The sequence below is a fragment of the Geotrypetes seraphini genome, chromosome 1 (genome assembly GCF_902459505.1).
Source record: "Geotrypetes seraphini chromosome 1, aGeoSer1.1, whole genome shotgun sequence".
Taxonomy (NCBI): domain Eukaryota; kingdom Metazoa; phylum Chordata; class Amphibia; order Gymnophiona; family Dermophiidae; genus Geotrypetes; species Geotrypetes seraphini.
Genome location: NC_047084.1, coordinates 54,581,106 through 54,606,360, shown reverse-complemented (window position 1 = coordinate 54,606,360; position 25,255 = coordinate 54,581,106). Strand labels below are relative to the sequence as shown.

Sequence of the window (25,255 nt, the reverse complement as noted above, 5' to 3'; positions counted from 1 at the left end):
AGAAAAAAGAACACCTCCATCCCAAATTTCTACTTTCCAATCCCTAGTAATATCGTCTCTATCAATAGTTCCACTGGAATACCACTAACTGTCAAAAAGGCAACATTGAATTGCTCTGAGTTCTCCTTCTAGACCCCCACTGATCCCACGGTAAGTTCTTATTGATGATTTGAGGAATGCTTGCAAAATTGGTGCTAAAGTGAATAGGGGTGAGACATGATTAGGGGTTGGGACAGTTTCATATGGCCTACTGTGGGTGAGGTGCCAGGATTTTCACAATTTCATATGAATCTGTTTTTAATACTATCATCCTGGTTGTCGATAAGAAAAGAGGTCCAGTCTAATGTCTGTTGTCTTCATGTTGCTGCAGCTGGCAATGATGATGTAACTAGCCACAGCCTCACAAAACCAAATTTACTACAGGATTCACCTGAGAACTGAAAACATGCAGAAATGTACTTTTTCTTTATTTATTTATGTGAGCACCTTGCTTACTTGGCAGCTGAGAAGGGATCATATAAAGTAGTTTGTTCAGTTTAGGGCCTTGGGCCTCAGCAAGCACACTCCACTTAGGGGAAGATTCTCAAATGTTAGCGGTAAAATCCGACAGGCAGCTGTTGTGGACGCTACTGTAATGATTTCAAAAAAGCAAGTCATCCTTAAAAAAAATAGTTACCTTGTACCACAGGTAGCCCTGATGTCCAGGGACTGCTACCACTCTCTCTATTGTTTTTTTGGGGTTTTTTTTTCACCACTACTATTAGTAGTCACGGTAAGCATATGCACCAACTACTCCTTTAACTAGTGCATAGTGGTCAGTGCATAATGTGAGTTTGTATTGGTTAAAGTTGATGGACAGGATTCACTTTAAGCTATTGCTAACCATTTATATGTTCTTCTACAACTTGACTCCTAGACTCCTAAACATCTTGTTGAGAGCATTCTGCCACGTGTTCGTCTCGTCCACTTCGATCTGCAGAACAATTAGAACTGCAAATTCCATCTGTAAAAGAGCTGAGGCTAACAATGTCTAGGGATAGTATATTTCATTGTATAGGGCCTAGGGCAGGGGTCTGCAACCTTTAAGACATAAAGAGCCACTTGGACCCGTTTTCGAAAAGAAAAAAAAACTTGGAGCCGCAAAACCATTATAAAACAAATCTAACACTGCATATATTGTTTCTTATCTTAATGCTATATACAGGATCACTAAATTGAAAATAAAATCATTTTTCCTACCTTTGCTATTTGGTGATTTCATGAGTCTCTGGTTGCACTTTCTTCTTCTGACTGTGCATCCAATCTTTCTTCCTTTCTTTCAGCCTCCTGTATGTTTCCTCTCCTCCAGACCTCATTCTCTCCCCCAACTTTTTCTTTCTGTCTCCCTGTTCCCCCTTCTTTCTGTCTCCGTGCCCTCCCCCAAGCCACTCGGTTTGCTGCCACCGCAATCGGGGAACAGCCCCCAAGCCACCGCCGTCCCAAGCTTTCCCTGCAGAAGTGTTGCGCTGACCAGCATTCCGCTCCCTGACGTCAATTCTGACGTAGGAGAGGAAGTTCCGGGCCAACAAGGCATTTCTCCTCATTCCATCCAGCCTGAGCCCCATCTCTCCTTGATCCAGCATTTCCCTTCTGTGTCTGTCAGAATTACCATTCCACCTATTTTCCAGCATCACCCTTCTTTGTGTCCATCTCACCTATATCCCTATCTCACCATTTGTCTCTGTCCTTGTCTTTACCCCATGTTCACCATTTGCCCTTTCAATGTCTTTATCTCCCCCCCACACACACACTTTTTCAGTATTACTTCTATGTCTCTATTTCACCTCCTCTTCATGTTCCCTCTGTATCTCTATCCTTATTCAGTAGGTCCTGCTTACTCTTTCTCTTCTTTGTGTCACTATCTCCATTTTCAGCTTCCCCCCTTTTCCTTTGTTACTGCACCCTGTAGCTAGAATCTTTCCACCCTCCCTCCACTCCGGCCCAGCCCAGTATGAAATATTTCCTTTTGTTTCCCTCCCCTCTCTCTTTCTCTCTCTCTTCTCCTCCCTCACCCACGAGTCCTGCATCTGGCCCTCTCCCTTCTACCTGCACCTGGCAACACCCCCCTGCTCCGCGGCTCTCTTCAGCAACTCGTCAGCAGCAGTGATCAAGACAAGCTGCCGACATCGAGGCCTTCCCTCTACGAGTCCCGCCTTTGTGGAAAAAGGAAGTTGAAACAAGCGGGACTCGCAGAGGGTAGGCTCCGACGTCAGAAGCTTGTGTCGATCGCTGCTGCTGAGTTGCCGAAGAGAGCCGCGGAGCAGGGGATGTGGCCGGAAGCAGGTAGAAGGGAGAGGGAGATAGGAAGGCTGTAGATCTCCGGAGCATGACACCGACCCCGGCCAGGATGATTTCTTTTTCAGGCGTGCACCTTACAAGTCCAGCGTCACAGCGAGAAATAGCCATGCTGAGCAGTGAGCTCAGCACTACACAGATGAAAGCCTTGCTTGCTGATTGGTCCGGCGGCACGGCACGGCGGGGCGGGGCCGCCGGACCAATCAGCAAGCAAGGCTTTCATCTGTGTATGTGCTGAGCTCACTGCTCAGCATGGCTATTTCCCGCCGCGACGCCGGACTTGTAAGCTGCATGCCTGCGTGACACACTACCGGAGCCGCAGCAAAGGTGGAAAAGAGCCGCATGCGGCTCTGGAGCCGCGGGTTGCCGACTCCCGGCCTAGGGAATGGAATAACCTGCCTGAGTACATTCGTCAGCAACAGATTATACAGAATTTTAAAAGATTGCTTAAAGGGCATCTTTTTTGCTAGCTGAAATGCAGGGTATGAGATTGTGTGGCTTATGAAGAAGAGATGATGACAGTCGCCTTTGTATTGTGTGGTTTATGAGGAAGGTTGCCTGTGTATTGTGTGGTTTGTATTTTGCTCTGTTTGTAGGTATATTTATTGTCAATCTGGTATGTATCTTTGTATAATAATTATTATTATTTATTTTTTATATACCGCTATACCAAAAAGTTCAAAGCGGTTTACAACAAAGAAAGTTAATACATACAGTGTAAATAGAAATAACATAAGAGGTAAAATAAGCAAATAAAATTGGAATAGATCAGTTAAAACATGAGATTTTTTGTAAAAACATGGAACGTATTAAGGCGTCAACCTATCAAACAGATGGGTCTTTAACAGTTTTCTAAGATCAAAATAAGAGGTAGCCTCTAACATAGATTTTCCAAGCCCCGTATTCAGTTTAGCGGCCTGGAAAGCGAAAGTTCTCTCAAGATAGTACTTATAGTGATAGGATTTAATAGAGGGCTAGTTAAACAGGTTAATCCTACGTGTACTCTTGTTAGAGTGTATGTATTTTTGTATGTTAGTTTGTAACTCGCCCTGGGTAAGGGTGGGATATAACTAAATAAACCAAACCAAACCCTGACTACACATAGGATAGTAAATACTTTAGGTACCATAGTCAGTTAACATTGTAATCTAAGCAAACTGGCTAAGGGACCCTCATACTACAGGGCCTTAGAATCTGGGTTAGCACGTCATAATGCAAGACTTTCCCACATGCTAAGCCTGGATTCAGTGTGGCGATATTTAGGACTTTCTCATTTTTAAAAAATTTGCAGATATCAACTCTAGGTTTTTCATTTTAGCATGTGGGACTTGGTAAACATTAACATGGGAGCACTACTGCCTCCTATCTACAGGATGTTGAAGTGCTCCTGTGTTAACGCAGCATTAGCCAGTTAGTACGCTAATGTTAACACATTAGCTGGCTAATACTTTCATGCCCGTTCTTTACCCATGACATTCCCTTTCTAGAAAAAAAAAATACTTAAAGTGGTTAATGCCTGCTTAGTGCTCACTAACAGACAAAATACAACAAAATGTTCTATGCATTAGCCTGTTTTTCACACAAAAAGTATATGTTAGGGGATTAATACCTTTTAATTAAGAGGCCCCCTAAATTTGGCCACATCAGTCTAGACATTGCAATAGTAATCTTAAATCTGTTTCTCTAGCCCTTCCTGAGACCATGTGCATTCAAAATACCTCCGTTCTTCCTGCATTTTTTCTGGCTCACAAAAGAAATGTCTCCCTAACGCTCTGCTTTTCCTTCCTCAGTCCCAGCGGGCATTTAATAAAAAGAATCTAAATGTGCCCTTGTCTCATTTAGACTGCCACCCTTCCTTTTGATATGAAAAATTGTCAAATATTTAGTAACAGCACCCCAATCTTCCCCCCTTCCCTCATTCCCTGCCAGCATCCAATAAAAGAAATGAGGGCAGGCCAATTCTCTGTCTTGATCTACTGTGTTTCCTCATCCCTAAGATATTGAATTCCCAAGTTCTCTCCAAAATTTCTTCAACAGGAGACTCCCTGTTCTCTCTAGCTTGCTTGATGTTCTGTATATAAGACTTTTTTTTTAATCTAGAATGCCTGCAAGTTTTTTGCTGTTTGGAGTTTTACTGTACCAAAATTACAATTTCTTCTGACAGCCAATAATTTAAAACCACTTTTTTGACCATTAGGAAAACTTTACAGCAAAATATTGGATGGAAAATAATTGAATCTTGAAAGGGACACACTTATATTGTGGGTATTCAAATAATATGGTTGTTCTAATTAAATATTGTATTACTATATTCTCGACATAACCTACTTGCAAAATCTGTGCATATAAATTCCAGTTTGATTTATTTTTAGTACATTAGAATCTGCAGTTTGATGCATTATATTACTCTTTTTAATGCATGTATGTATATATGCCTCAGAAATGTAAACTGTAATTCTCTCATTGTAACAATTTATAAAGTTTCTCAACTGTTTATAAGCAGAACTGTCTCCAGACATAAGAGAGGTGCCTTGGATGGCTGCTTGAGGGTGGTCCCTCTTGAATGATGCTGTTTGGGAGTCGGAGGTTGGGTGCACAGTTTACAGCAGATTCATGAGGTGGCAACAGCATAGGAACATACTGTATAATTCTACCTCCTTTCTGATGCTGGACTGGTGGTAGCAGTGGCATAATAAGGGGTGTGTGAGAGATACAGACCGCCCTAGGCGCCAAGTCGGTAAGGGTGCTGGCACCTCACTGCTCTGCCATGCTCGCGCCATCCCTCCCCTGACCCCCGTATCTCTCTTAGCTAGCACAAGCAACTTCTGCCTGTTGCTCGCGCCAGCCTGGTTACAGGGCCAGGAAATGACATCAGAGGGAAATCCAACACTAGCACGAGGAGCATGCTGCTGAAGCCACTCATGCTGGCAGATTTAGAGGTACAGGGGGGAGGGAGAGCACAAGTGTTGAATGTGGGGTGGGAAGGAGCGGTGGGCATGGAGAGGAGGGCGTGTTGGGCCACCACCCCGGGCACCTCCTACCCTTACTACACTACTGAATGGTATGGTGCCCTCCCTAGTTTAGAGCCAACTCTATAATGGTCTCCTGCTAGACGTCTATCTTTATTGAAAATCGCCTATCTAGACATCTTGTCCCCTAGGATGTCTAACTGTTTTGCCCATTTTTGCCTGTATCATGTGCTTTGTATTTGTACTGAGCTGCTGGTTTTGGATGTTCAAGTATGTTTTGCAAGACAGTATCCCAACTTGTGCAGCTGACTATGGTGTATGCAATGAGTGTAATTTAGGGGTTATGAGCAGCGGCATACCAAGGGGGGTGGTCTGCCCCAGGTGCAGACCATAAGGGGGTGCTCCTGTGGTCAGCATCGGTGTCGTGGTCTGGGAACTTCCCCTTCTGGCAGTGGTAGCCTGAGCCTTTACAATTCACTGCTCTACCGGTGTCAGGTCTTCTTCCTTTCTGCTGGGTCCTGCCTTCAAGGAAGCAAGAAGTAGGTGGGACCCAGCAGAGCGGAAGGCCTAATGCTGGCAGAGCAACAAGTTGTGAAGGCTGCTGACAATGAGAGAAAGAGAAGTATCCATTTGTGGTGGTGGTGGTGGGGTAGAGAAATGCTGCACCATACACTCAATTGGAGGGAGGGAGGGGTGAAAGAAAGCCATCCTATTGAGAGGAAGAGAAAATGAATGGAAAGGAGAGAAGAGAGTGATGTTGGAGGGAAAGGAAAGAGAGGAAATGTAATAGCATGTGAGGGGGGAGGGGGAAGAAGAGGAGAGAGATGCCAGGGTAAGGAGAAGGGAATGAAAGGAGACAGACATGCCAGACCATCGGGAAGGGAGAGAGGGAGCGAAAGGAAGGAGAGGAAATGCCAGAGCATGGAGGGGGAGGGAGAGATTGAAAGAGGAGAGAGATCCTAGGGCATGGGGGGAAGGGAAGCATATGCCAGACTATGACGTGAGTTGGGGTGGGAAGGAAGGAAGAAAAGGGGGAGAGAGATACCAGAGCATGGGGGAGGAGGTGGAAACAGAGAAAAATAGAAGGGATAGAGAAAGAGGGCTCCTCCAATCCCTTAATTTCTCCAGTGCCTCAGCCGTTAGTGCCAGCCTGCAGACCTGGCCACCAGCAGCATTAGTCAATTGAAGACACTGCAATTGGCGGCCTGGAAGCTTTCCCTCTGCAATGCCTTGCCTCTGTGGGGACAGGAAGCTGAAGCAGAGAGAGAAAGCTTCTGGGGCTACCAAAAGTGCTGTCTTCTACTGATTGCAGGCAAGCAGGTCTCAAACAAGAAAATAAAAAGGTAGGGAATGTTCATGAAACCCAATATATATGTATTTTTTTCTCAAGATTGAGACTGGCAATTGAGTAAAGCTTATGGAAGCGAAAGCAAGGCTAGCTGCCTGTTTCCTTTCTGACCGTTCGTTTCATTTCATGGTTGGCGGGTGTTGAAAATTGATTGGCCCCGGTTGTCACATAGCCTAGGTATGCCACTGGTTTTGAGTGGTTATCAGTTTGAGCGGCCAGGGATATAGAGAGTACCCACTGTCATTGTACTGTCCTTCAGTTCTTTCCCTTCTGTCAGCTGATTGTGTGGCATAGTGGTTTGGGCTGAAGTTTTGCAGGTGTTTGTGTTGGCTGTGCTTATTTTTTCCCCACCTTTCAACAATGAACAATAAATGAATGTGTGGAAGAATGTATCCTTTAGAACTGATGGGTATTGGTGGATATCCATGCCTTCCCCCCTCCCCTGATTCTTCCCATGTCATCTCATTGTTTGAGGTCCTGGGGGAGCAGGTGCAGAAAAGAGGTGGGCACATCATATTAGGACATAATGGGGGACCAGGGAGGATGTGTGTTGGGTACTTATATTGAGCTCTGAGGCACCATCTGAGACGCTGGATGAGGGCCAATTTGTCATGCCAGCCCACATTTGGCAGTGCCTGAAGGATTCCAAGTCTTGAAAGGCTGCCAAATATCCTGCAACATACAATTTGGTGGAGAATGGTGTCAGGTGATGGGCCTTTTCGACTTCACATACATGATTGTTACTTCTGACAAGCTATGCAAAGTTCCACACATGGCCTTAGACAAATTGCCAAAAATGAACATCCAGAGTAGAGTTCTAATGAATCCCAATAACAGTTAATTACTTTTATATATAATGCCACATACAATGGCACCCTACAAGGCATTATATGGTGGAGGCTTTTGGAACGGTCGTATTGCCGACAAGATAAGTCTGTGTTAAAGTTTGACTTGCATCTCCACAGTGGAAATATTGGCATTTGGTTGGTGTTTGGAGAAGAATTGGTTGTGATACCAGTCTATATGTAATTGTCTTTACTGATTCCCTGAAGAAGCCTTGAGTGAAACGGGTCCCATTGGAATCGGAATTCTCCAATCACAAGCTAAGCTTTTGTTTAGTATTTTTTTGAATTTGATTTTGAGAATTGCTTTATGTCCAGCCACTCTATAAAAATGTAAAGAAGGTTTTTTAATGACCGATGATTACAAAGATAACCCATTCAACTGATCAGCTTTGGCTATTTGATATGACTTGAAGGGTGTTTGAGGTCTTTTTCCCTCTTATTTAAAAAAATGTGTTTTTATAGCTAGGATTTATAGCTGTCCTTTATAAATATATGATATTGATTACAATATAAAAGTTATTAACTGTTACTGGAATTCATTAGAACTCTACTCTGGATATTCATTTTTGAATACTTGCTTGTAGAATTTTTTGTCTAATTTTTGCTTAGATGGGCCCCCTGACAACTCCTGAGCCCCTAAGGAGCACAGAATGCCTGTCTAGTGCTTAGATAGTGGAGGCAGTGTTTTAAATTCTTCTTCTGACTGTAGATCTAATATTAACTGCAGATCTGTTGTCAACCTCCCTGGAGAGCTGGAGGTAGGCCTGGTCTTGGGCCTGTCAGGTTGAACGATGCCTCATGCCCCAGTTCCAGTCTCTTCCTCTCTCCCTGAACAGAAGATATGCCTGTGGAAGGCAACAGTTGTGCACAAATTTTTATCTCTATCTGCCATAGCTGAGGAACTGAAGACAAGGGAGAGGGAGTCTGCAGATTTCCTTTCTGTCTAGCCATATTAGAGAGGATAAAGGAAAAAACAAAAGCTTTTTCAGTTTGAAAGAAATACTGAAACAGGAATTAGAGAGAGAAGCACAACACTCTTGCTATACTGTCATCTTGATCTGCACACTTATTTAAAGCATTATAAAATTGTTTTCTAGGTAGTTCATTTGGCAGTTAATCAAAGCTATCTGAGTTCCTCTTGCTATGCCCCAATTGGTATTTAATTTTTTTAAATAGATTGATGTTTTTCTATAATCTCTTCCTTCTTTGCTGCTGCTGCAATCATTGGTTAAGAACATTGACATTTTGATATTGCTGATCCTATAACAAGGGGGAATATACTTAGGAAAATGTGTTTCTTCAACAAATTTGGGTTAATATAATATAATTTACTTATTTACAAACAACCTTGAATCAGAATATAACCTAGCAGTATATCTGTCATGTGAGATTTGGCTGAAATGAGTATTTCACAGTCCTCATAGAACCTTGTCATATGGCATTCAATGCTGATTGTAGATTAGGATATGAAATTGAACCTTTGATCCAAGCTCTCACTGGACAACAGTGATTTGTGTTTCAAGAAAGAGACTGGGTGTTTCTTTGGATGTTGATCACAGAAATGACATCAAAATTTTTCTTTAGTACCGTATTTTCACGTAGATAACGCGCACCCGTGTAAAACGCGCACACGGGTATAGCGAGCGGGAAACCAAAAATATGTAAAAAAAATTTTGTATAACGCTCACACCCGTATACCGCGCATGCTGCCCCAACTCTCCCGTCGCCGCCCGACTCTCCTTTCGCCCGCCCCGATTCTCCTCTGGCCACCCCGACTCTCCTCTCCCCCTTGAAGTCCTGTCCCCACCTTGAAAGCCTGATGCCCCCCCCGACGTCTGATTCACCCCCCCGCAGGACCACTCGCACCCCCACCCCGAAGGACCGCTCGCACGCACCCGCACCCCTACCCCGAAGGATCACTCGCATGCACTCCCACCCGCACCCCCACCCTGAAGGACCGCTCGCACCCCCACAGCCTCCCGACCCCCCCATCATGTAGACGCTCCTACCGGTGTCCTGCTGCTTCCTCTTGGCGGTCCCGGCCCTTCTGTGAGCCCTGACGTCAGAGAAAGGGCGGGACCGCCGGAAGAGGAAGCAGCGCAGGCGCAGGGCTCACAGAAGGGCCGTGACTGCCAAGATGAAGCAGCAGGACACCGGTAGGAGCATCTACATGATGGGGGGGGAGTGTCGGGAGGCTGTGGGGGTGCGTGCGGTCCTTCAGGGTGGGGGTGCGGGTGCGGGTGGGAGTTCGTGCAAGCGGTCCTTTGGGGTGGGGGTGCTGGTGCGGGTGCGTGCGAGCAGTCCTTCGGGGTGGGGGTGTGAGTGGTCCTGCGGGGGGGTGAATCAGATGTCAGGGGGGGGAACTATGTAAAAAAAAATTTGTACAACGCGCTCACGCGTATAACGCACAAGGTTATGCACGGTTTGTAAAATCGTGTATAACGCGCGCATTATATGCGTGAAAATACGGTATATAGTTTCTTGGAAATTTTTACCACATATTTACATCAACATGACATCAATAGTAAATGAACACTGTTCAGTTGAAATATATTATGATGTCATTTAGCCCGTTTTTAATATATTGCTTCTAGGAGAAGGTGATGAATAGCTAGTTATTACATGATCATACATTATAGAAAAAAATTGATCTTATTTCTGTGATCAGCATCTAAATATCTATAAGAAATACCCAATCTTATTATGGAAAAAAAAATCGTGTTGTCTAATCCAGGGGTGTCAAAGTCCCTCCTCGAGGGCCGCAATCCAGTCAGGTTTTCAGGATTTCCCCAATGAATATGCATGAGATCTATTTGCATGCACTGCTTTCATTGTAAGCTAATAGATCTCATGCACCCTGAAAACCTGGTCTAATGTAATCAGCGACCAGGGCTGGCTTTAAGAGGGTGGCAAACAGGGTACGCACTTTGAGAGCCCCCTCCTCAATTTCTGCTTTGGGCTTCTACATATCTAACACCAGTCCAGTCCTCTCATTCACCCATTTTCAAATAATCCTGAAGCTTAGTACCTAGCATTCTTTATAACAATGACTGCATTATTTAGAACAGTAGTGCCTACTTAGACAGTGGAATGTGTTCTAAATTACGTAACAAAGTCTTGATTCAGCCAGTTGTGAAGCATATTAAGACTTGATTCCTCTACAAAACAGGATCTCAGGAAGTTCTGATCTCTGGGCTATATATGGCTTGTTTGGGGATGTCGAAAAGTCTCAGTTCTTTCATGGGCCATTGTTGGCAAGCAGTGTATCTCTTTGCCTTCCTTACTGGATGTCTGGATACTTCATATAATACATTGCTGTTTTGCAATGAAATGGAATCAGATTAAGACAGTCACTTGTTTCCTTAAAGGTTATAGGCTAAAAGGACATAGAATTGCCAGCAGTAATGTATAAAGGCCACTTTATACATCCAGAGAAGCTAAAGGCCCAATTTAGATGCAATAATATTCGGAATAACTGAAACCTTTCATTCGCTGATATTTAGTCGCTGACAAGTGTAACATACTGTGGTAATTTTTAAAGTTGTGTTTGCTGTAAAGCTACTTGAAAAAGGCTAAAAAGTACAATGTCTGTAAATCTGACACAGCAAAGTATGTTCCTTCATTTGCAGACTTGGGCACATCTGTGTGGGAGACGCAGTGAGGACAGTTATGCATTTAGTTTGTAAATTTATATCCCTCTAATCCACAGAACATGCCCATAGTGGTTTACATAACACCATAGGATACAGGTTTAATTATATTTCATAATACACATGTAATAATACAGTAAAACATTTTCCCTAAAATGTTCAGCCGGCAGCAGTTTGTGTTTAAGTGCTTACTGTTGCCATCTAAATTAACCCTGGATATTCAGTGACTGGCCAAGTCTGGACAATGACTTCAAATATCTGAAAACTCTTCAAATTAAATTAATCTATGGTATATAACTTATTATAATCTACATGTTGTTTCAAATACTCCACCAAAATAAGACTACTTGACATTAAATATTAATGTTTAATTATATATTATTTCTTAATGTGAGAGTTTTTCAGAATCTGCAGGGTCTTTCTGCTAAGAATGAATACCAGCTCTCCCATTATTGCACCACAAGATATCATGAAAATTAAGTGCATCTTTATGCTGACTTTGAAAAATTGCAATAAAACCTTGGTAAATTGGAAAACCAGGCATCCAAATGGCAGATGAACTTTAATGTGGAAAAATGCAAAGTGATGCATATTGGGAAGAATAATCCAAATCATAGTTACCAGATGCTAGGGTCCACCTTAGAAGTCAGCACCCAAGAAAAAGATCTAGGTGCTATTGTAGACAATACTGTGTGCTGAAATCTTCTGCCCTGTATGTGGTGGCAGCCCAAAAAACTAACAGGATGCTAAGAATTATTAGGAAAGGGATGGTAAATAAGACTGAGAATATTATAATGCCTCTATATCGCTCCATTGTGTGACCTCATCTTGAATATTGCATTCAATTCTGGTTGGGAAACCACAGGAGAGTCAAATCCACAAGATCAACACTTAAACTCAATGGAGTAGATAAATCCAAAGAAAGACTGATGAACTCTAAATATTCCACGAAATCCTTTATTCTTTAATACAACATACGTTGAGTCAACGTATATTATATTCAATTCTGGTCACCATGTCTCAAAAAAGATATAGCTAAATTACAAAGACTAGGGGACACTTAATAAAATTACATAGAAATACCTGTAAAACCAAGGAGAAAATATATTTTACTAAATGAATGATTAAGCTCTGGAACTAGTTGCTAGAGGATATTGTACATAGGTGTCAGGGGTTGTGGCACCACTAGAAATTGGCGGAAGTTATATAATTTCCTACTGCCTTCTGTGTAGTGTCAGCTTATGCCTTACCTCCAGCACAGGATCACTGCACTGCCACAGCTGCCGCCAGACTGCCCCTAGGACAGGTTCCATCCAGGATTCTCTTCAGCTGCAGCAGCTCACACTGTTGTGCTCGCTGCCACAAGCCTGTGCTGTCCCAGGACGAGCCACCACCACTGCTACGTCAATGCTGCTACCACTATTGTGGGACCAGGATTTTTCTCTTCAACTCTAGCCCAATTAAAGTTAGTTGGGCTGGGGCCTAGAGAGCATCGGAGGGGGGGGGGGCTAGAGAGCATCAGGGGGGAACAAACCTAGAGAACATGAGGAGAGCATCGGGTAGAGACGCTGGAGAACATGGGGGGCTGTAGTAAAGAGCATCAGGGAGGGAGTGGAGAGCATAGGGGGCTGTACAGGTGAGCATGGGGGGCTGTATAGAAGAGTATCGAGGAGGGGCCTTAGGCGCCTGGGCCAACTGGAATCTTAGGCCTCCTTCCCAGTGCATTCTGGGATGCACTGGGAGTAGCCTGACTCTGATTGGCTAGATCCCTTAGGCCACTCCCGTAACTATTTTAAATGTAGGCCAGCATTTTGTTGGCCTACATTTCAGGTGCCTTTCGTGATACTAGGGAGACACCAAGGACTGTCTGAGCTCGCCTAAGGCCACTTCCATTGCGAAACCACGCCCACTGCCTTCAATTGGGGCACCGTTTATATAATTTGCCCCATAATCCTGAAGTATTCATGACTATTGCTGCAAATGGGGCTTCTACCAAGTATTGAGTCAGGGAGTATGAATATTTAAGCAATCAAGACTTTATGGTTTCTTATTCAGTTAACCTAAGACATTATACTATAAATTGCATGTTTAGACAGCAGAATGTAAAAAATATGCAAGGTTGTGAAGAGTTTTACAGAGCATTCCTGCAGATAAGATTTCCTGTCTAGTAGCAGTGGCCAGAGTCTCAATTTTTTTTCATTCTATTGTGTACTATCTGCAAATTCTCTGAATGCTGTTTAAGATTTTGATAGTAATTTGAGATTGTTTCTGAGAAAAAGTGACAAAAGTAGTGAATCCAAAATGTTGAGAATGGCTGGGTTGTTTTTTTTTTCAATGTTATGGGCCCATAAACAGTCTGAAAAAGTTACAGAAGTTCAAACATGTAACATTTTTAATTTTTCACTTTTACATTGTTTGCTCTCTCAGAATTAATTAAAAGTTACATTTTTGTTTCTGGTGGCTTTAGTCATCTTTTCTCTGAGATTGTCACATTTTTAAACACTGATCTACAATGATATTAGGATTTTCATATAATTTTGCTGAAATAAATTGTATATTCTAAAATTACAGTGGTACCTTGGTTTACGAGTGCACCGGTTTGTGAGTGTTTTGCAAGACGAGCAAAACATTCGCAAAATCGGTGCCTCGGAAACCGAGCTTGCCTCGATGTATGAGCACCTCACCCCGCGATCCGGCACCCCCCTCCACGATCTGGCATCCCCCCCTGCCGCGATCTGGCATATCCCACGCACCCATCCACCCATCCGAACACATCGCTTACCCCCATCTGGCCACCGGCACCAATGCACAGGACATGCCGGTGCTGGTGCCTTACCACTCTCTCCGAGATTCTCGGAGAGAGCGGAAACTCGGAGGCCTTGAGCATGTGCAGATGCTCAAGGCCCAGCAAAAAGGACGGCAGATCTTTGGGCACTGGCACCAACGCACAGGACATGCCGGTGCCGGGTGCCAGATGGGATAAGCAATGTGTTTGGGTGGGTGGATGGGTGCTTGGGGGATGGCGGATCACGCGGGGGGGGCCTTCGTGAATAGGGGGGAGCAATGACGGTTCTCGGAGGGGGGGGTTAGAGCAGTGCCGCTGGCCTCGGGGGGATTGGGGGGTTGGGAACAAATCAAGCGAGTTTCCCTTACTTTCTATGGGGAAACTTGCTTTGATATACGAGCAATTTGGTTTACAAACATGCTTCTGGAACAAATTATGCTCGTAAACCAAGGTTCCACTGTATTTCTAAATGTGTAGAATGGTAAATATTGTAAATATAAAATAGATTTCTCACCATAGCTTTGGTTGGATCTGCTGTGAATATTAGCCTGGTTTCTAACTTCTCTTCTAATAGTTTTATTAAAATTTTAATTATGGGGTGCTATATGCTTAAACCTATGGTCATCATACGTATCTGTCATTTGACGATATTGTACTTTTCTTAAAGCTTTCCTGCAGATTGCCACATCATTCAACGTTGATGTAAAAAATGCAATGACCTTCAGTGGCTCAGTGGATGACATGTTTGGCTATACCGTCCAACAGTATGAAAATGAAGAAGGAAAATGGTAAGTTTTTTGGTTCAGATTCTATAAAAATTAAAACAAAAAAAATTAATTAGCTAGTAAGCATCTAACTTGGTTGGTGCCTACTGCTTTGAGGTAGGCGTCTATACCGAGACAACGGTGACAAGTAGGTGTAGTTAGGGGTGGATTTGGGGCGGAGTTTGGGTGTGGTTTCACTTAGATCAAGTTTAATAATAATTTCAAGTTTCAAGTTTAATAATAATTTGATTAATCGCTTAATCTAAATTCTAAGCGATGTACATAATAATAAAATTACAAAATAAGGGGAATAATACAATAAATAAAAAGACTAAGACTAACGAGACTATTGACAAATTTAACAAAACTAGGAACATAAGGGAGGAGATGGATGAGAGTTACAATTTGTTTAAAAGTTAAAGAAACAAATAAGGGGGATACATAAGGAGAGGGAAGATAAAAAAAATTACTTCAATAAAATTGTAGAAAAAAATAAAATTAGTTCAAAGACTAAATGACTAATTTACAAAGGCATCTTTAAAGAGAAAGCTCTTCAGTTTACCTTTGAATTTTTCTATATTGGGTTCTTCCCTTAAATGGCTAGGGAGATAATTCCAAGTTTGGGGGGCCGTAACTGAAAAGATCAACTGCCGTCTAGTATTAATAATTCTAAGGGAAGGAATCGTCAGCAAATGCTGTTCAGCGGATCTTAATGTTCTATTGGAAGTGTAAGGAATTAATAACTTGTAGATGAAAGCCGGAGTTTTAAAAAGAAGGGATTTAAATGTAAGCAGACATAGTTTATATGTTCCCGATGGGCAACTGGAAGCTAGTGCGCTTTCTTAAGAAGGGGTGTTACGTGATCGAACTTCCTAGCTTTGAAAATGAGCTTAATGGATGCATTTTGAATGATTTGTAGACGTTTGATTTCATTTTGAGCTATTCCGTTGAACAGGGCATTACAGTAGTCTATTTTGGAAATAACGAGAGAGTGGATAAGAATATTGAGAGAATTAGCGCAAAGAAATTGAGAAACAGAACGAATTTGACGAAGCCTAAAAAAAGAGGATTTAACAATACTACTGATGTGGTCATGAAAGGAAAGTTTGTGATCAAAAATAATCCCTAGAATCTAGATATTGTATACTTGTAAAGGAAAACCCTTGATAAGAACATAAGAACATAAGCAATGCCTCTGCTGGGTCAGACCTGAGGTCCATCATGCCCAGCAGTCCGCTCACGCGGCGGCCCAACAGGTCCAGGACCTGTGCAGTAATCCTCTATTTATACCCCTCTTTTCCAGCAGGAAATTGTCCAATCCTTTCTTAAACCCCTGTACTGTACTCTGCCCTATTACTCCCTCTGGAAGCGCATTCCAGGTGTCCACCACTCGTTGGGTAAAGAAGAACTTCCTAGCATTCGTTTTAAATCTGTCCCCTTTCAACTTTTCCAAGTGTCCTCTTGTTCTTTTATTTTTCGAAAGTTTGAAGAATCTGTCCTTCTCTACTCTCTCTATGCCCTTCATGATCTTATAAGTCTCTATCATATCCCCTCTAAGTCTCCTCTTCTCCAGGGAAAAGAGACCCAGTTTCTCCAATCTCTCAGCGTATGAGAGGTTTTCCATCCCTTTTATCAAGCGTGTCGCTCTCCTCTGAACCCTCTCGAGTAACGCCATATCCTTCCTAAGGTACGGAGACCAATATTGGACGCAGTATTCCAGATGCGGGCGCACCATCGCCCGATACAATGGCAGGATAACTTCTTTTGTCCTTGTTGTAATACCCTTCTTGATTATGCCTAGCATTCTATTTGCTTTCTTAGCGGCTGTTGCGCACTGTGCCGTCGGCTTCATTGTCATGTCCACCATTACCCCCAAGTCCCTTTCTTGGTTGCTCTCATTCAATAATATCCCTCCCATCGTATAGTTGTACCTCGGGTTTCTGTTTCCAACATGCAATACTTTACATTTCTCAACGTTGAACTTCATCTGCCATCTCGCCGCCCATTCCCCCAATTTGTTCAAGTCCCTTTGCAATTCTTCGCATTCCTCTTTAGTCCCAGCTCCACTAAATAGTTTTGTATCGTCCGCAAATTTTATTATCTCACACTTCGTGCCTGTTTCTAGATCATTTATGAATATATTAAATAGCAGCGGCCCGAGCACTGAGCCCTGCGGAACACCACTCGTGACCCCCATCCAGTCCGAGTAGTGGCCCTTCACCCCTACCCTCTGTTTCCTACCCGCCAACCAGTTTCTGATCCATCTATGTACGTCTCCGTAATCGGAAAATTTAGTTTTAAATTATCCTTCCAGGGAAAAAGCATCACATTCGATTTATTGATATTAAGTGCTAGTCTATTATTATTCAGCCATTGGTGTATTTTTTCAAGTTTCATATTAATTGATGATATATCCAAGGGGTTATTGGTGTCTAATGGGTGTAAGAGCTGGATATCATCGGCATAGGCAAATACTTTAAAGCCGATGGATTGACACAGAGTCAGCAATGGGGCAAGAAAAATATTGAACAGAAGTGGAGACAGTATAGATCCTTGAGGAACACCATATGTTGTGGAGAAGCTATCAGAAGTTTCGTTATTGAATAACACAGATGAAGTACGGTCAGTGAAATACGATTGAAACCAAGATAAAACCTGGTCTGTAATGCCAATAGATTGGAGCCTGTTTAATAAAAGCTCATGGTCGATCGTATCGAAGGCAGCTGAGAGATCTATAGAAACTAGAAGAACCGATTGGTGGTGATCTAAGAAATATTGAATGGATGTAGTCATACCTACTAATGAGTATTCTGTGGAATGGTGCTGCCTAAAACCTGTCTGGTTTGGGTGCAAGATGTTAGTTTTTTCAATAAATTCTGATATCTGATTAAATACCACCTTCTCAGTTAATTTTGATAGAAATGGAATGTTGGCTATTGGCCTGTAATTTGACTTATCTTCAGCGCTAACTTTTTGATCTTTAACAATTGGACGAATGATTGATTCTTTCCAGGCTTTTGGCATGATACTTTGTTTCAGACTTTCACTAACCAGTGTAAGGATTACTGAACCAAAAATCTTAAAGTAGCACTTAAGGAGGAAAGGTGGTATTGAGTCTACTTGGGAGCCCTTTGTATTAATAGATTTGATAAGAGTTTCGATCTCTGTAAGGTTTGGGATCTTGAAATAAGAACATTTTGAAGAAAGTGAACCGGGCTCGGTTTGTTCTTGGTCGAGTTTAACATGTTGATTTATGGTGAAAGTTGACCTGATCTTATTAATTTTATCAATGAAATATGTTGAAAGTTCCTGAGCAGTAAGAGTGAGGTCCCCCTCTTGATTTTTTCGCTTACTAGGGGATGAAATTGAGTTTAATATTCGATAAAGAGCTGAGGAATTTGTGGCTTTCAAGATTTGGCCCGAATAAAATTTTGTTTTTGCATGATATATTTTTAATTTGTACAATTTTGAGTGTTCTTTAAATAATTCAGCATTGGCTAATGATTTATCTTTTCTCCACTTACGCTCCAGGGATCTTAATTGCTTCTTAATGAGAGTAAGTTCTGCTGTAAACCAGGGGTTAGTAGATTTCCTTGCAGAGATAACTCTAGTTTGCAAAGGTGCTACTGTATTTAATAATAGTCGAGTGGTTCTAGTCCAATGTTTTAGAGAATCATCCAGTGAGGTAGTGTTAGAGTCAAAAAAATCTAATGGAAGAGCTGCAGAAATTGATTCAAAAGAAAGATTATTAAAGTCTGATAGGCACCTACCTTAGGAACATTTAATTAGGTCAAGAAAACCCTGGGCTATATGGCAGTGCACCTAAGGTATTAACACTCACCGGTGCCTAAGAATGCTTAGGTACCGCTAGGCGTGATTCTATAAACAATGCATAGCTGATGATTGATAGCCACGCTGAACAGCACCTACAGGTTAGATGCTGTTTATAGAATCGTGGTCTTTGTGTTTAAACACCAGTGTAATTTTGATAAACTGGATGATTTGACATCGGGATCATTTAACAATAAAGGGCTCCTTTTATCAAGCCGCGCTAGTGGGGTTAACGCGTGCAACTTTTCATCATGCGTTAACCCCTGCGCTGGCCAAAAACTACCGCCTGCTCAAGAGGAGGCGGTAGCGGCTAGCATGGCTTGATATAAGGAGCCCAAAGGGTATTGGCCCAATGGGCTAGCATCAAAGTGTAGTTTCTATGAAGTGAATATGAAGTTGTATTTTATATGTGGCTCTCAAGATGTCTGAGATTCTTCTTAATGTAGCCCACCTTAATCTTTTATGGATTCGAGGTAGATCATCAGATTTTAAATTGATGTAAACATTAGAACAGAGAATTAAGGGGCGTAGTTATCAATGTGGGTTACCATTAAACTATATTATTTTACAACTAACCCATACTATTTTTACTGTAGTTTCCATGGTGTGAAGTGAGACCTACTAAAGAGTGTTAAGTTATGGGTTTAACGCAGTATAACACAGACTTTTAATGCATGGCAAGCTGAAAACTAAAGCTGCATCAAGGAGGGGCATTCCCAATATATTTTTTTCGCAGGTCATGCATTAACAAGTAGATTAACGGATGGAACCTGTGCCTGTTAATGCAGAAACACCCCCAAATTCTGTATATGGTACTTTAAGTTATGCATTCAAATAAGTGCGCTCAGCCAATTTATTCGCACAGCTTAATCGATTAATTGGCCTAGTCAGTATCGATAGTGGGCAAATAACACCTCATAACTGACCCTAATTGGCACTAATTAAAAATTAAGTGCTCTACTTGGAAAGCACAATTCTATAAAGTATGCACCAGTTCTAATCCGCAAAATTGAAAAGGGGGCATAGTCAGGGGAGGGCATGGGCGGATCAAAGGTGCTCTTAAAAGTTATGCGCTTTGATATAGAATATGCCTAATCAATGCACAAGTTAGGTGCAGGCATTTAGGCCTGGTTTTAGCTGGCTTAAATGGGTGAGCCTAAAAGCTATGTGACGTACTTGCACTTTCTGCAGTTTTATAAAAGGTATGTTTATTTTGTAGAATCAAGCTATATGGGTGCTATATATAGAATTGAGCCCTTAGTGCCCTTAGTGCCTCCTATTTAGGAGGTGCTATGTGGTCATGTGGTCCTCTCTTAACACTACATTAGCTATTTAGATCCTGATTCTATGAACAATGCCTAGCTGCTAAGCACCGTTGAGTGCAATTTTCAGCCATCCGCTAGGCGTCGAATGCTTAGGTGCACTGCCATTTAGATCAGAATTTTCTTGGCTTAAAGGAGTGTGCCTAAGTCAAACCATACCCAAAATATGCCCTGAATCCGCTACTAACAATTTCTACTTGTTGGTAGCCACCTTGGTGTAGTTGCCTACCTTGGATCAGTAGGCACCCACCAAGTTAGGTGCCTACTGGCTAATTCATTTTTTTAAATGTTTTTCTAGTTGTGTTTTTAATGGCGCTTTCAATTATCAGTGCTGATTAAGCCAATTAAGAAAATTAAGTTAGGAGCCTAGATCAGCTAGGTGCACCAAACTAGGCACTTAATGTATGGGGCTGTTTATAGAATCTGAACCTTAGTGTGCAATGTGTGTAACATACTAAGGCCTGGATTCTGCAAACAGCACCATTAGTGGCAGCCACCTGCAAAAGCAGTGCTGTTCGCTGTCCATCATGCAACAGTGCTGTTTTTTAAAATCATGGCCACATCTAAAGTAGGCACCAGAAATATAGGCCAGGGTTTTACAGGCCTACATTTCCGATGCCTACTTTATATGAGAACATCCATAGAGGCACTGAAGGATTCCTATGTCAACTTCCGGCGTAAACCACACCTACTTAGACATAGGTGTCCTTAGGCACCTCTAGGGATGTTTGGCAGCGCTTTTAGTAGGCAGGAACAGGAGAGATCAGGAAATCAGGTTGCAGACGAAAAAGATACACCAAAACATGAGGAAGAAAAAAACAGAAAAGATACACCAAAAAATGAGGAAGAAAGGAACAGAAATGAGGGACTGGCAGCCCAACTAGGGGATGGTAAGAGGAGCAAAACACATGTAAAACCAGCAGAGAAAAAAAAAGACCAGGACTTAAAGTGCTTGTACGCTAATGCAAGGAGCCTAAAGACCAAAATGGGAGAATTAGAAGCCATAGCCAACAAAGAAAACCTAGACATCATTGGAATCACGGAAACATGGTGGAATGAGGATAACCAGTGGGACGTAGTACTGCCAGGGTACAAACTCTATAGAAGAGACAGGACCCACAAGAAGGGTGGAGGAATAGCACTATACATAAAAGACACCATTCCCTCGTCCGGAGTGGATATAGAACCAAAGGCGGAAGGACTGGAGTCATTATGGGTCAAATTACCAGGAAAAAGTGGCCTTGACATAAGATTGGGTCTATACTATCGTCCACCTGGACAAACGGAAGCAAACGACAAAGATCTGGCAGCAGAACTGAGGCGGGAAGGCAACAACAAAAATGTGACAGTAATGGGAGATTTTAACTACCCCGGGATAAACTGGAATATTGGAAACTCAAACTGTGCGAGGGAAACAGAATTCTTAGAGGCTGTGAGGGACTGCTTTATGGATCAGCTTGTCAAGGAACCAACAAGAGGATATGCCACTCTTGACCTAATCCTCAACGGAATAGGGGGACCTGCAAAAGAAGTGGAAGTAGTAGGACCACTAGGAAACAGCGATCACAACATGATCCAGTACAAATTAGGAGTAAGTACAGCAAAAGGGAAGAGAACCACAGTGACAACGTTCAACTTCAAGAAAGGAAACTATGATGCTATGAGAGCAATGGTTAAAAAAAAACTTAGAAACAGCTCAAGGAAAACAGAAACTGTAGAGCAAGCTTGGTCTCTATTCAAAGGCACAGTGCAAGAAGCACAACATATGTACATCCCCAGATTTAGAAAAGGGTGCAAAAAAAACCGAACAAAAAACCCTGCATGGATAAACGACGAGGTGAAGAAAGCGATAGGAGACAAGAAAAAATCTTTCCGGAAGTGGAAAAAGGACCAAACTGGGGAAAACTGGAATGAACACAGGAAACGCCAAAGAGAATGTCATCAAGTGGTTAGGAGAGCGAAAAGAGAATACGAAGAGAAACTGGCCAGGGAGGCAAAAAACTTCAAATCATTCTTCAGATATGTTAAGGGGAAGAAACCAGCGAGGGAGGAAGTAGGACCGTTGGATGATGGAGACAGAAAGGGAGTGATAAAGGAGCAAAAAGAGGTAGCCGACAGGTTAAACAAATTCTTCTCGTCAGTCTTCACAAGCGAGGACACATCCAGTGTACCGGAACCCGACGTGATCTTCCATGGTGATCAAGAAGAAAAACTGTCAGCAATAGAGGTGAGCCATGAGGATGTCCTCCAACAGATAGATAGATTGAAAAGCGACAAATCACCAGGCCCGGACGGAATCCACCCTAGGGTACTAAAAGAACTAAGAAATGAGATAGCGGGAATACTCCAAAGAGTTTGCAACCTATCCCTGAAAACTGGAGAGATTCCGGAGGACTGGAAGATAGCAAATGTTACACCTATCTTTAAAAAGGGGTCAAGAGGAGACCCGGGAAACTATAGGCCGGTAAGTTTGACATCGGTTCCAGGCAAGATGGTAGAAGCACTGATAAAGGACAGCATCTGTGAGCACATCGAAAAAAATGGGCTGATGAAAGCGAGCCAACATGGCTTCTGCAAGGGAAGATCGTGCCAAACAAACTTACTGCACTTCTTTGAGGGGGTAAACAACCAGTTGGACAAAGGGGAACCTGTAGACATCATTTACCTTGACTTCCAAAAGGCCTTTGACAAGGTACCCCATGAGCGGCTGCTTAGGAAGCTATGGCACCACGGGGTGGAAGGGGACGTATACAGATGGATCAAACACTGGTTGGCAGGCAGGAGACAGAGGGTTGGAGTGAAGGGTCACTACTCGGGCTGGAGGAAAGTCACGAGCGGAGTTCCGCAGGGGTCTGTACTTGGACCGCTGCTGTTCAATATATTTATAAATGACCTGGAAACGGGGACGAAATGTGAAGTTATAAAATTTGCGGACGACACTAAACTCTGTAGAAGGGTCAGAACTACGGAAGAGTGTGAGGACCTACAAAGGGACCTAAACAAACTGGAGGAGTGGGCGAATAAATGGCAGATGAAATTCAATGTAGGGAAATGCAAGGTCATGCATATAGGGAGAAAAAACCCGATGTTCAGCTACCAAATGGGGGGATTAGTATTAGAGGGAAGTAACCTTGAAAGAGATTTGGGTGTACTGGTGGATACAACAATGAAGTCAACGGCGCAATGCGCAGCAGCCGCGAAGAAGGCAAACAGAATGTTGGGTATTATTAAAAATGGGATTATGACCAGAACAAAAGAAGTCATCCTGCCGTTGTATCGGGCAATGGTGCGCCCACACCTGGAGTACTGTGTTCAGTATTGGTCACCGTACCTCAAGAAGGATATGGCAATACTTGAGAGGGTCCAGAGGAGAGCGACACGAATGATTAAGGGCATGGAAAACCTTTCATACACTGCAAGACTGGAGAGGCTAGAGCTCTTCTCCTTGGAAAAGCGGAGACTCAGAGGAGACATGATAGAAACCTACAAGATCATGAAGGGCATTGAGAGAGTAGAGAGAGATAGATTCTTCAAATTTTCAAAACATAAAAGAACAAGAGGGCATTCGGAAAAATTGGAAGGGGATAGATTCAAAACAAATGCTAGGAAGTTTTTCTTTACTCAGCGGGTGGTGGATACCTGGAATGCGCTTCCAGAGGACGTAATAGGGCAGAGTACGGTAATGGGGTTTAAGAAAGGATTGGACAATTTTCTGTTGGAAAAGGGGATAGAGGGGTATAGATAGAGGATTGCTGCACAGGTCCTGGACCTGTTGGGCCGCCGCGTGAGCGGACTGCTGGGCGCGATGGACCTCAGGTCTGACCCGGCAGAGGCATTGCTTATGTTCTTATGTTCTTATGTTGATGCCTACATTTTTTCTTTTAATTGCTTTTTAATTGATTTAAAATGACATCAGTTACAGTGCTGTTTATCACCAATTAAACCAATTAAGTTAGGTGGTGGTAGTGTTTGCTTTGAATAACTACATGAACAGGTTTCATATACACCTCAGCTTTTTCTTTCATCTCTGGAGGAGGCCAAGGAAATAATTACCAGGCACAATTTAAGTTTAAACATTTCTAGTCCTTGGGAGTTCTTGGAATTCTACTAACTGGTAGAGTACTAAAAGAGAATCTCCCCGAATTACAAGTGACTAGAACATCCTGTTTCATTAACAGAAAATAGGAAGTGCCTAAGGGATCAGGTTAGTGCGCCCTAAATGAATGTTGTTACAAGATGTGCAATGCACTGAAATAGAACACTCCCTCTATTGCTGACAGGGGCGAAATTAAGTAGCATGTGATAACTAAGTCATTATTGTTGCTAAGGAAAATTACTAATAAAAGAAATCATATGATCAAAACTAACTAAAAGAACATTGCTGAAGTATGCAATTTATCATTGGATCTTAATAAAGCAATTGCAATTCAGTTGGAAGATGTGCCAACTACGTATGTTTAATTATTTCCTTAAGTGATGTCATAAACCCAACAAAATGGCCAGTCACTTGTAATTTGGGGATATTTTGGTTGGTGTTCTACCAGTTAGAAGAATGATATGAGCTCCCAAGGCCTTGAAATGTTTAAACTTAAATTGTCTGGTAATTATTTCCACAATTAGGGCCCAGTCTCAGCAGCCACTTAAGCGATTTTTGAGAATTGCACACGGGCATGCTATATAGAATTGGATAGATGCCTAACTCTGCCTAATCACCCCGATTCTCTAACTGGCATCCATGTCACATGTGCTGATTAGAGAATCGGGTTCCCGCTGAGCTGATCGCGGCAAGGGAATCTCCCTGCCACAATCGGTTCAGTGGATGTGGCAGGAAACCCCCAGTTGTAAAGTTGGCTGGCAGGAGGGATGCCTAGTTCCTCCTGCTGGAATCCTGAAGCCCCCTGCCAAATGTCCATGGCAGGAGGAGTTCCTAATTCCTCCTGCCACCATCCACAGGCAGGAAGGATGCTCAATACCTCCTGCCAGAACTCACACCTCCCCCCCCCCAAAGATTACAGGCAAGAGGGATGCCTAGTCCCTCTTGTCGTAACCCGCTCTGAAGATTGTTGATTCACAATTATCATTCAGACAGCATGTGCTGTATATGATTAAGAAACTGTATTTTAAATTGCATTTGTTGAGCAAACTGTATCATCATTTGTCATGAAACATACTCCAAACAATTGTGCTATCCGCATTTGATTACTGCAACATTGTATTACTGGGTATCCTTCTGGTGGTGCTAAATTCTCTGCAGATTGCTCAGAACTCTATTATTAGAACGTTGTTTCGGTTGAAGAAATGCGATTATATATCTGACTATTATCTAAAACTTTATAGACTTAAGATAGAATTCAGGATTAAATACAAACTTTTATTGTTGACATGAGTGTGAAGGGACGCGCTCCAC

The 25,255-nt window shown here is 42.6% G+C and overlaps 1 protein-coding gene across 1 annotated transcript in view; it reads left to right on the top strand.

Annotated features, from left to right (window-relative positions):
• The window catches only part of ITGA1 (integrin subunit alpha 1), a 284,456-nt gene that overhangs the window by 30,288 nt on the left and 228,913 nt on the right, over nt 1-25,255 (top strand). Inside the window, exon 2 of the mRNA XM_033931541.1 lies at nt 14,599-14,719. Within this exon, the coding sequence (XP_033787432.1) occupies nt 14,599-14,719 (121 nt within the window). The remainder of the gene's footprint in view (nt 1-14,598; nt 14,720-25,255) is intronic.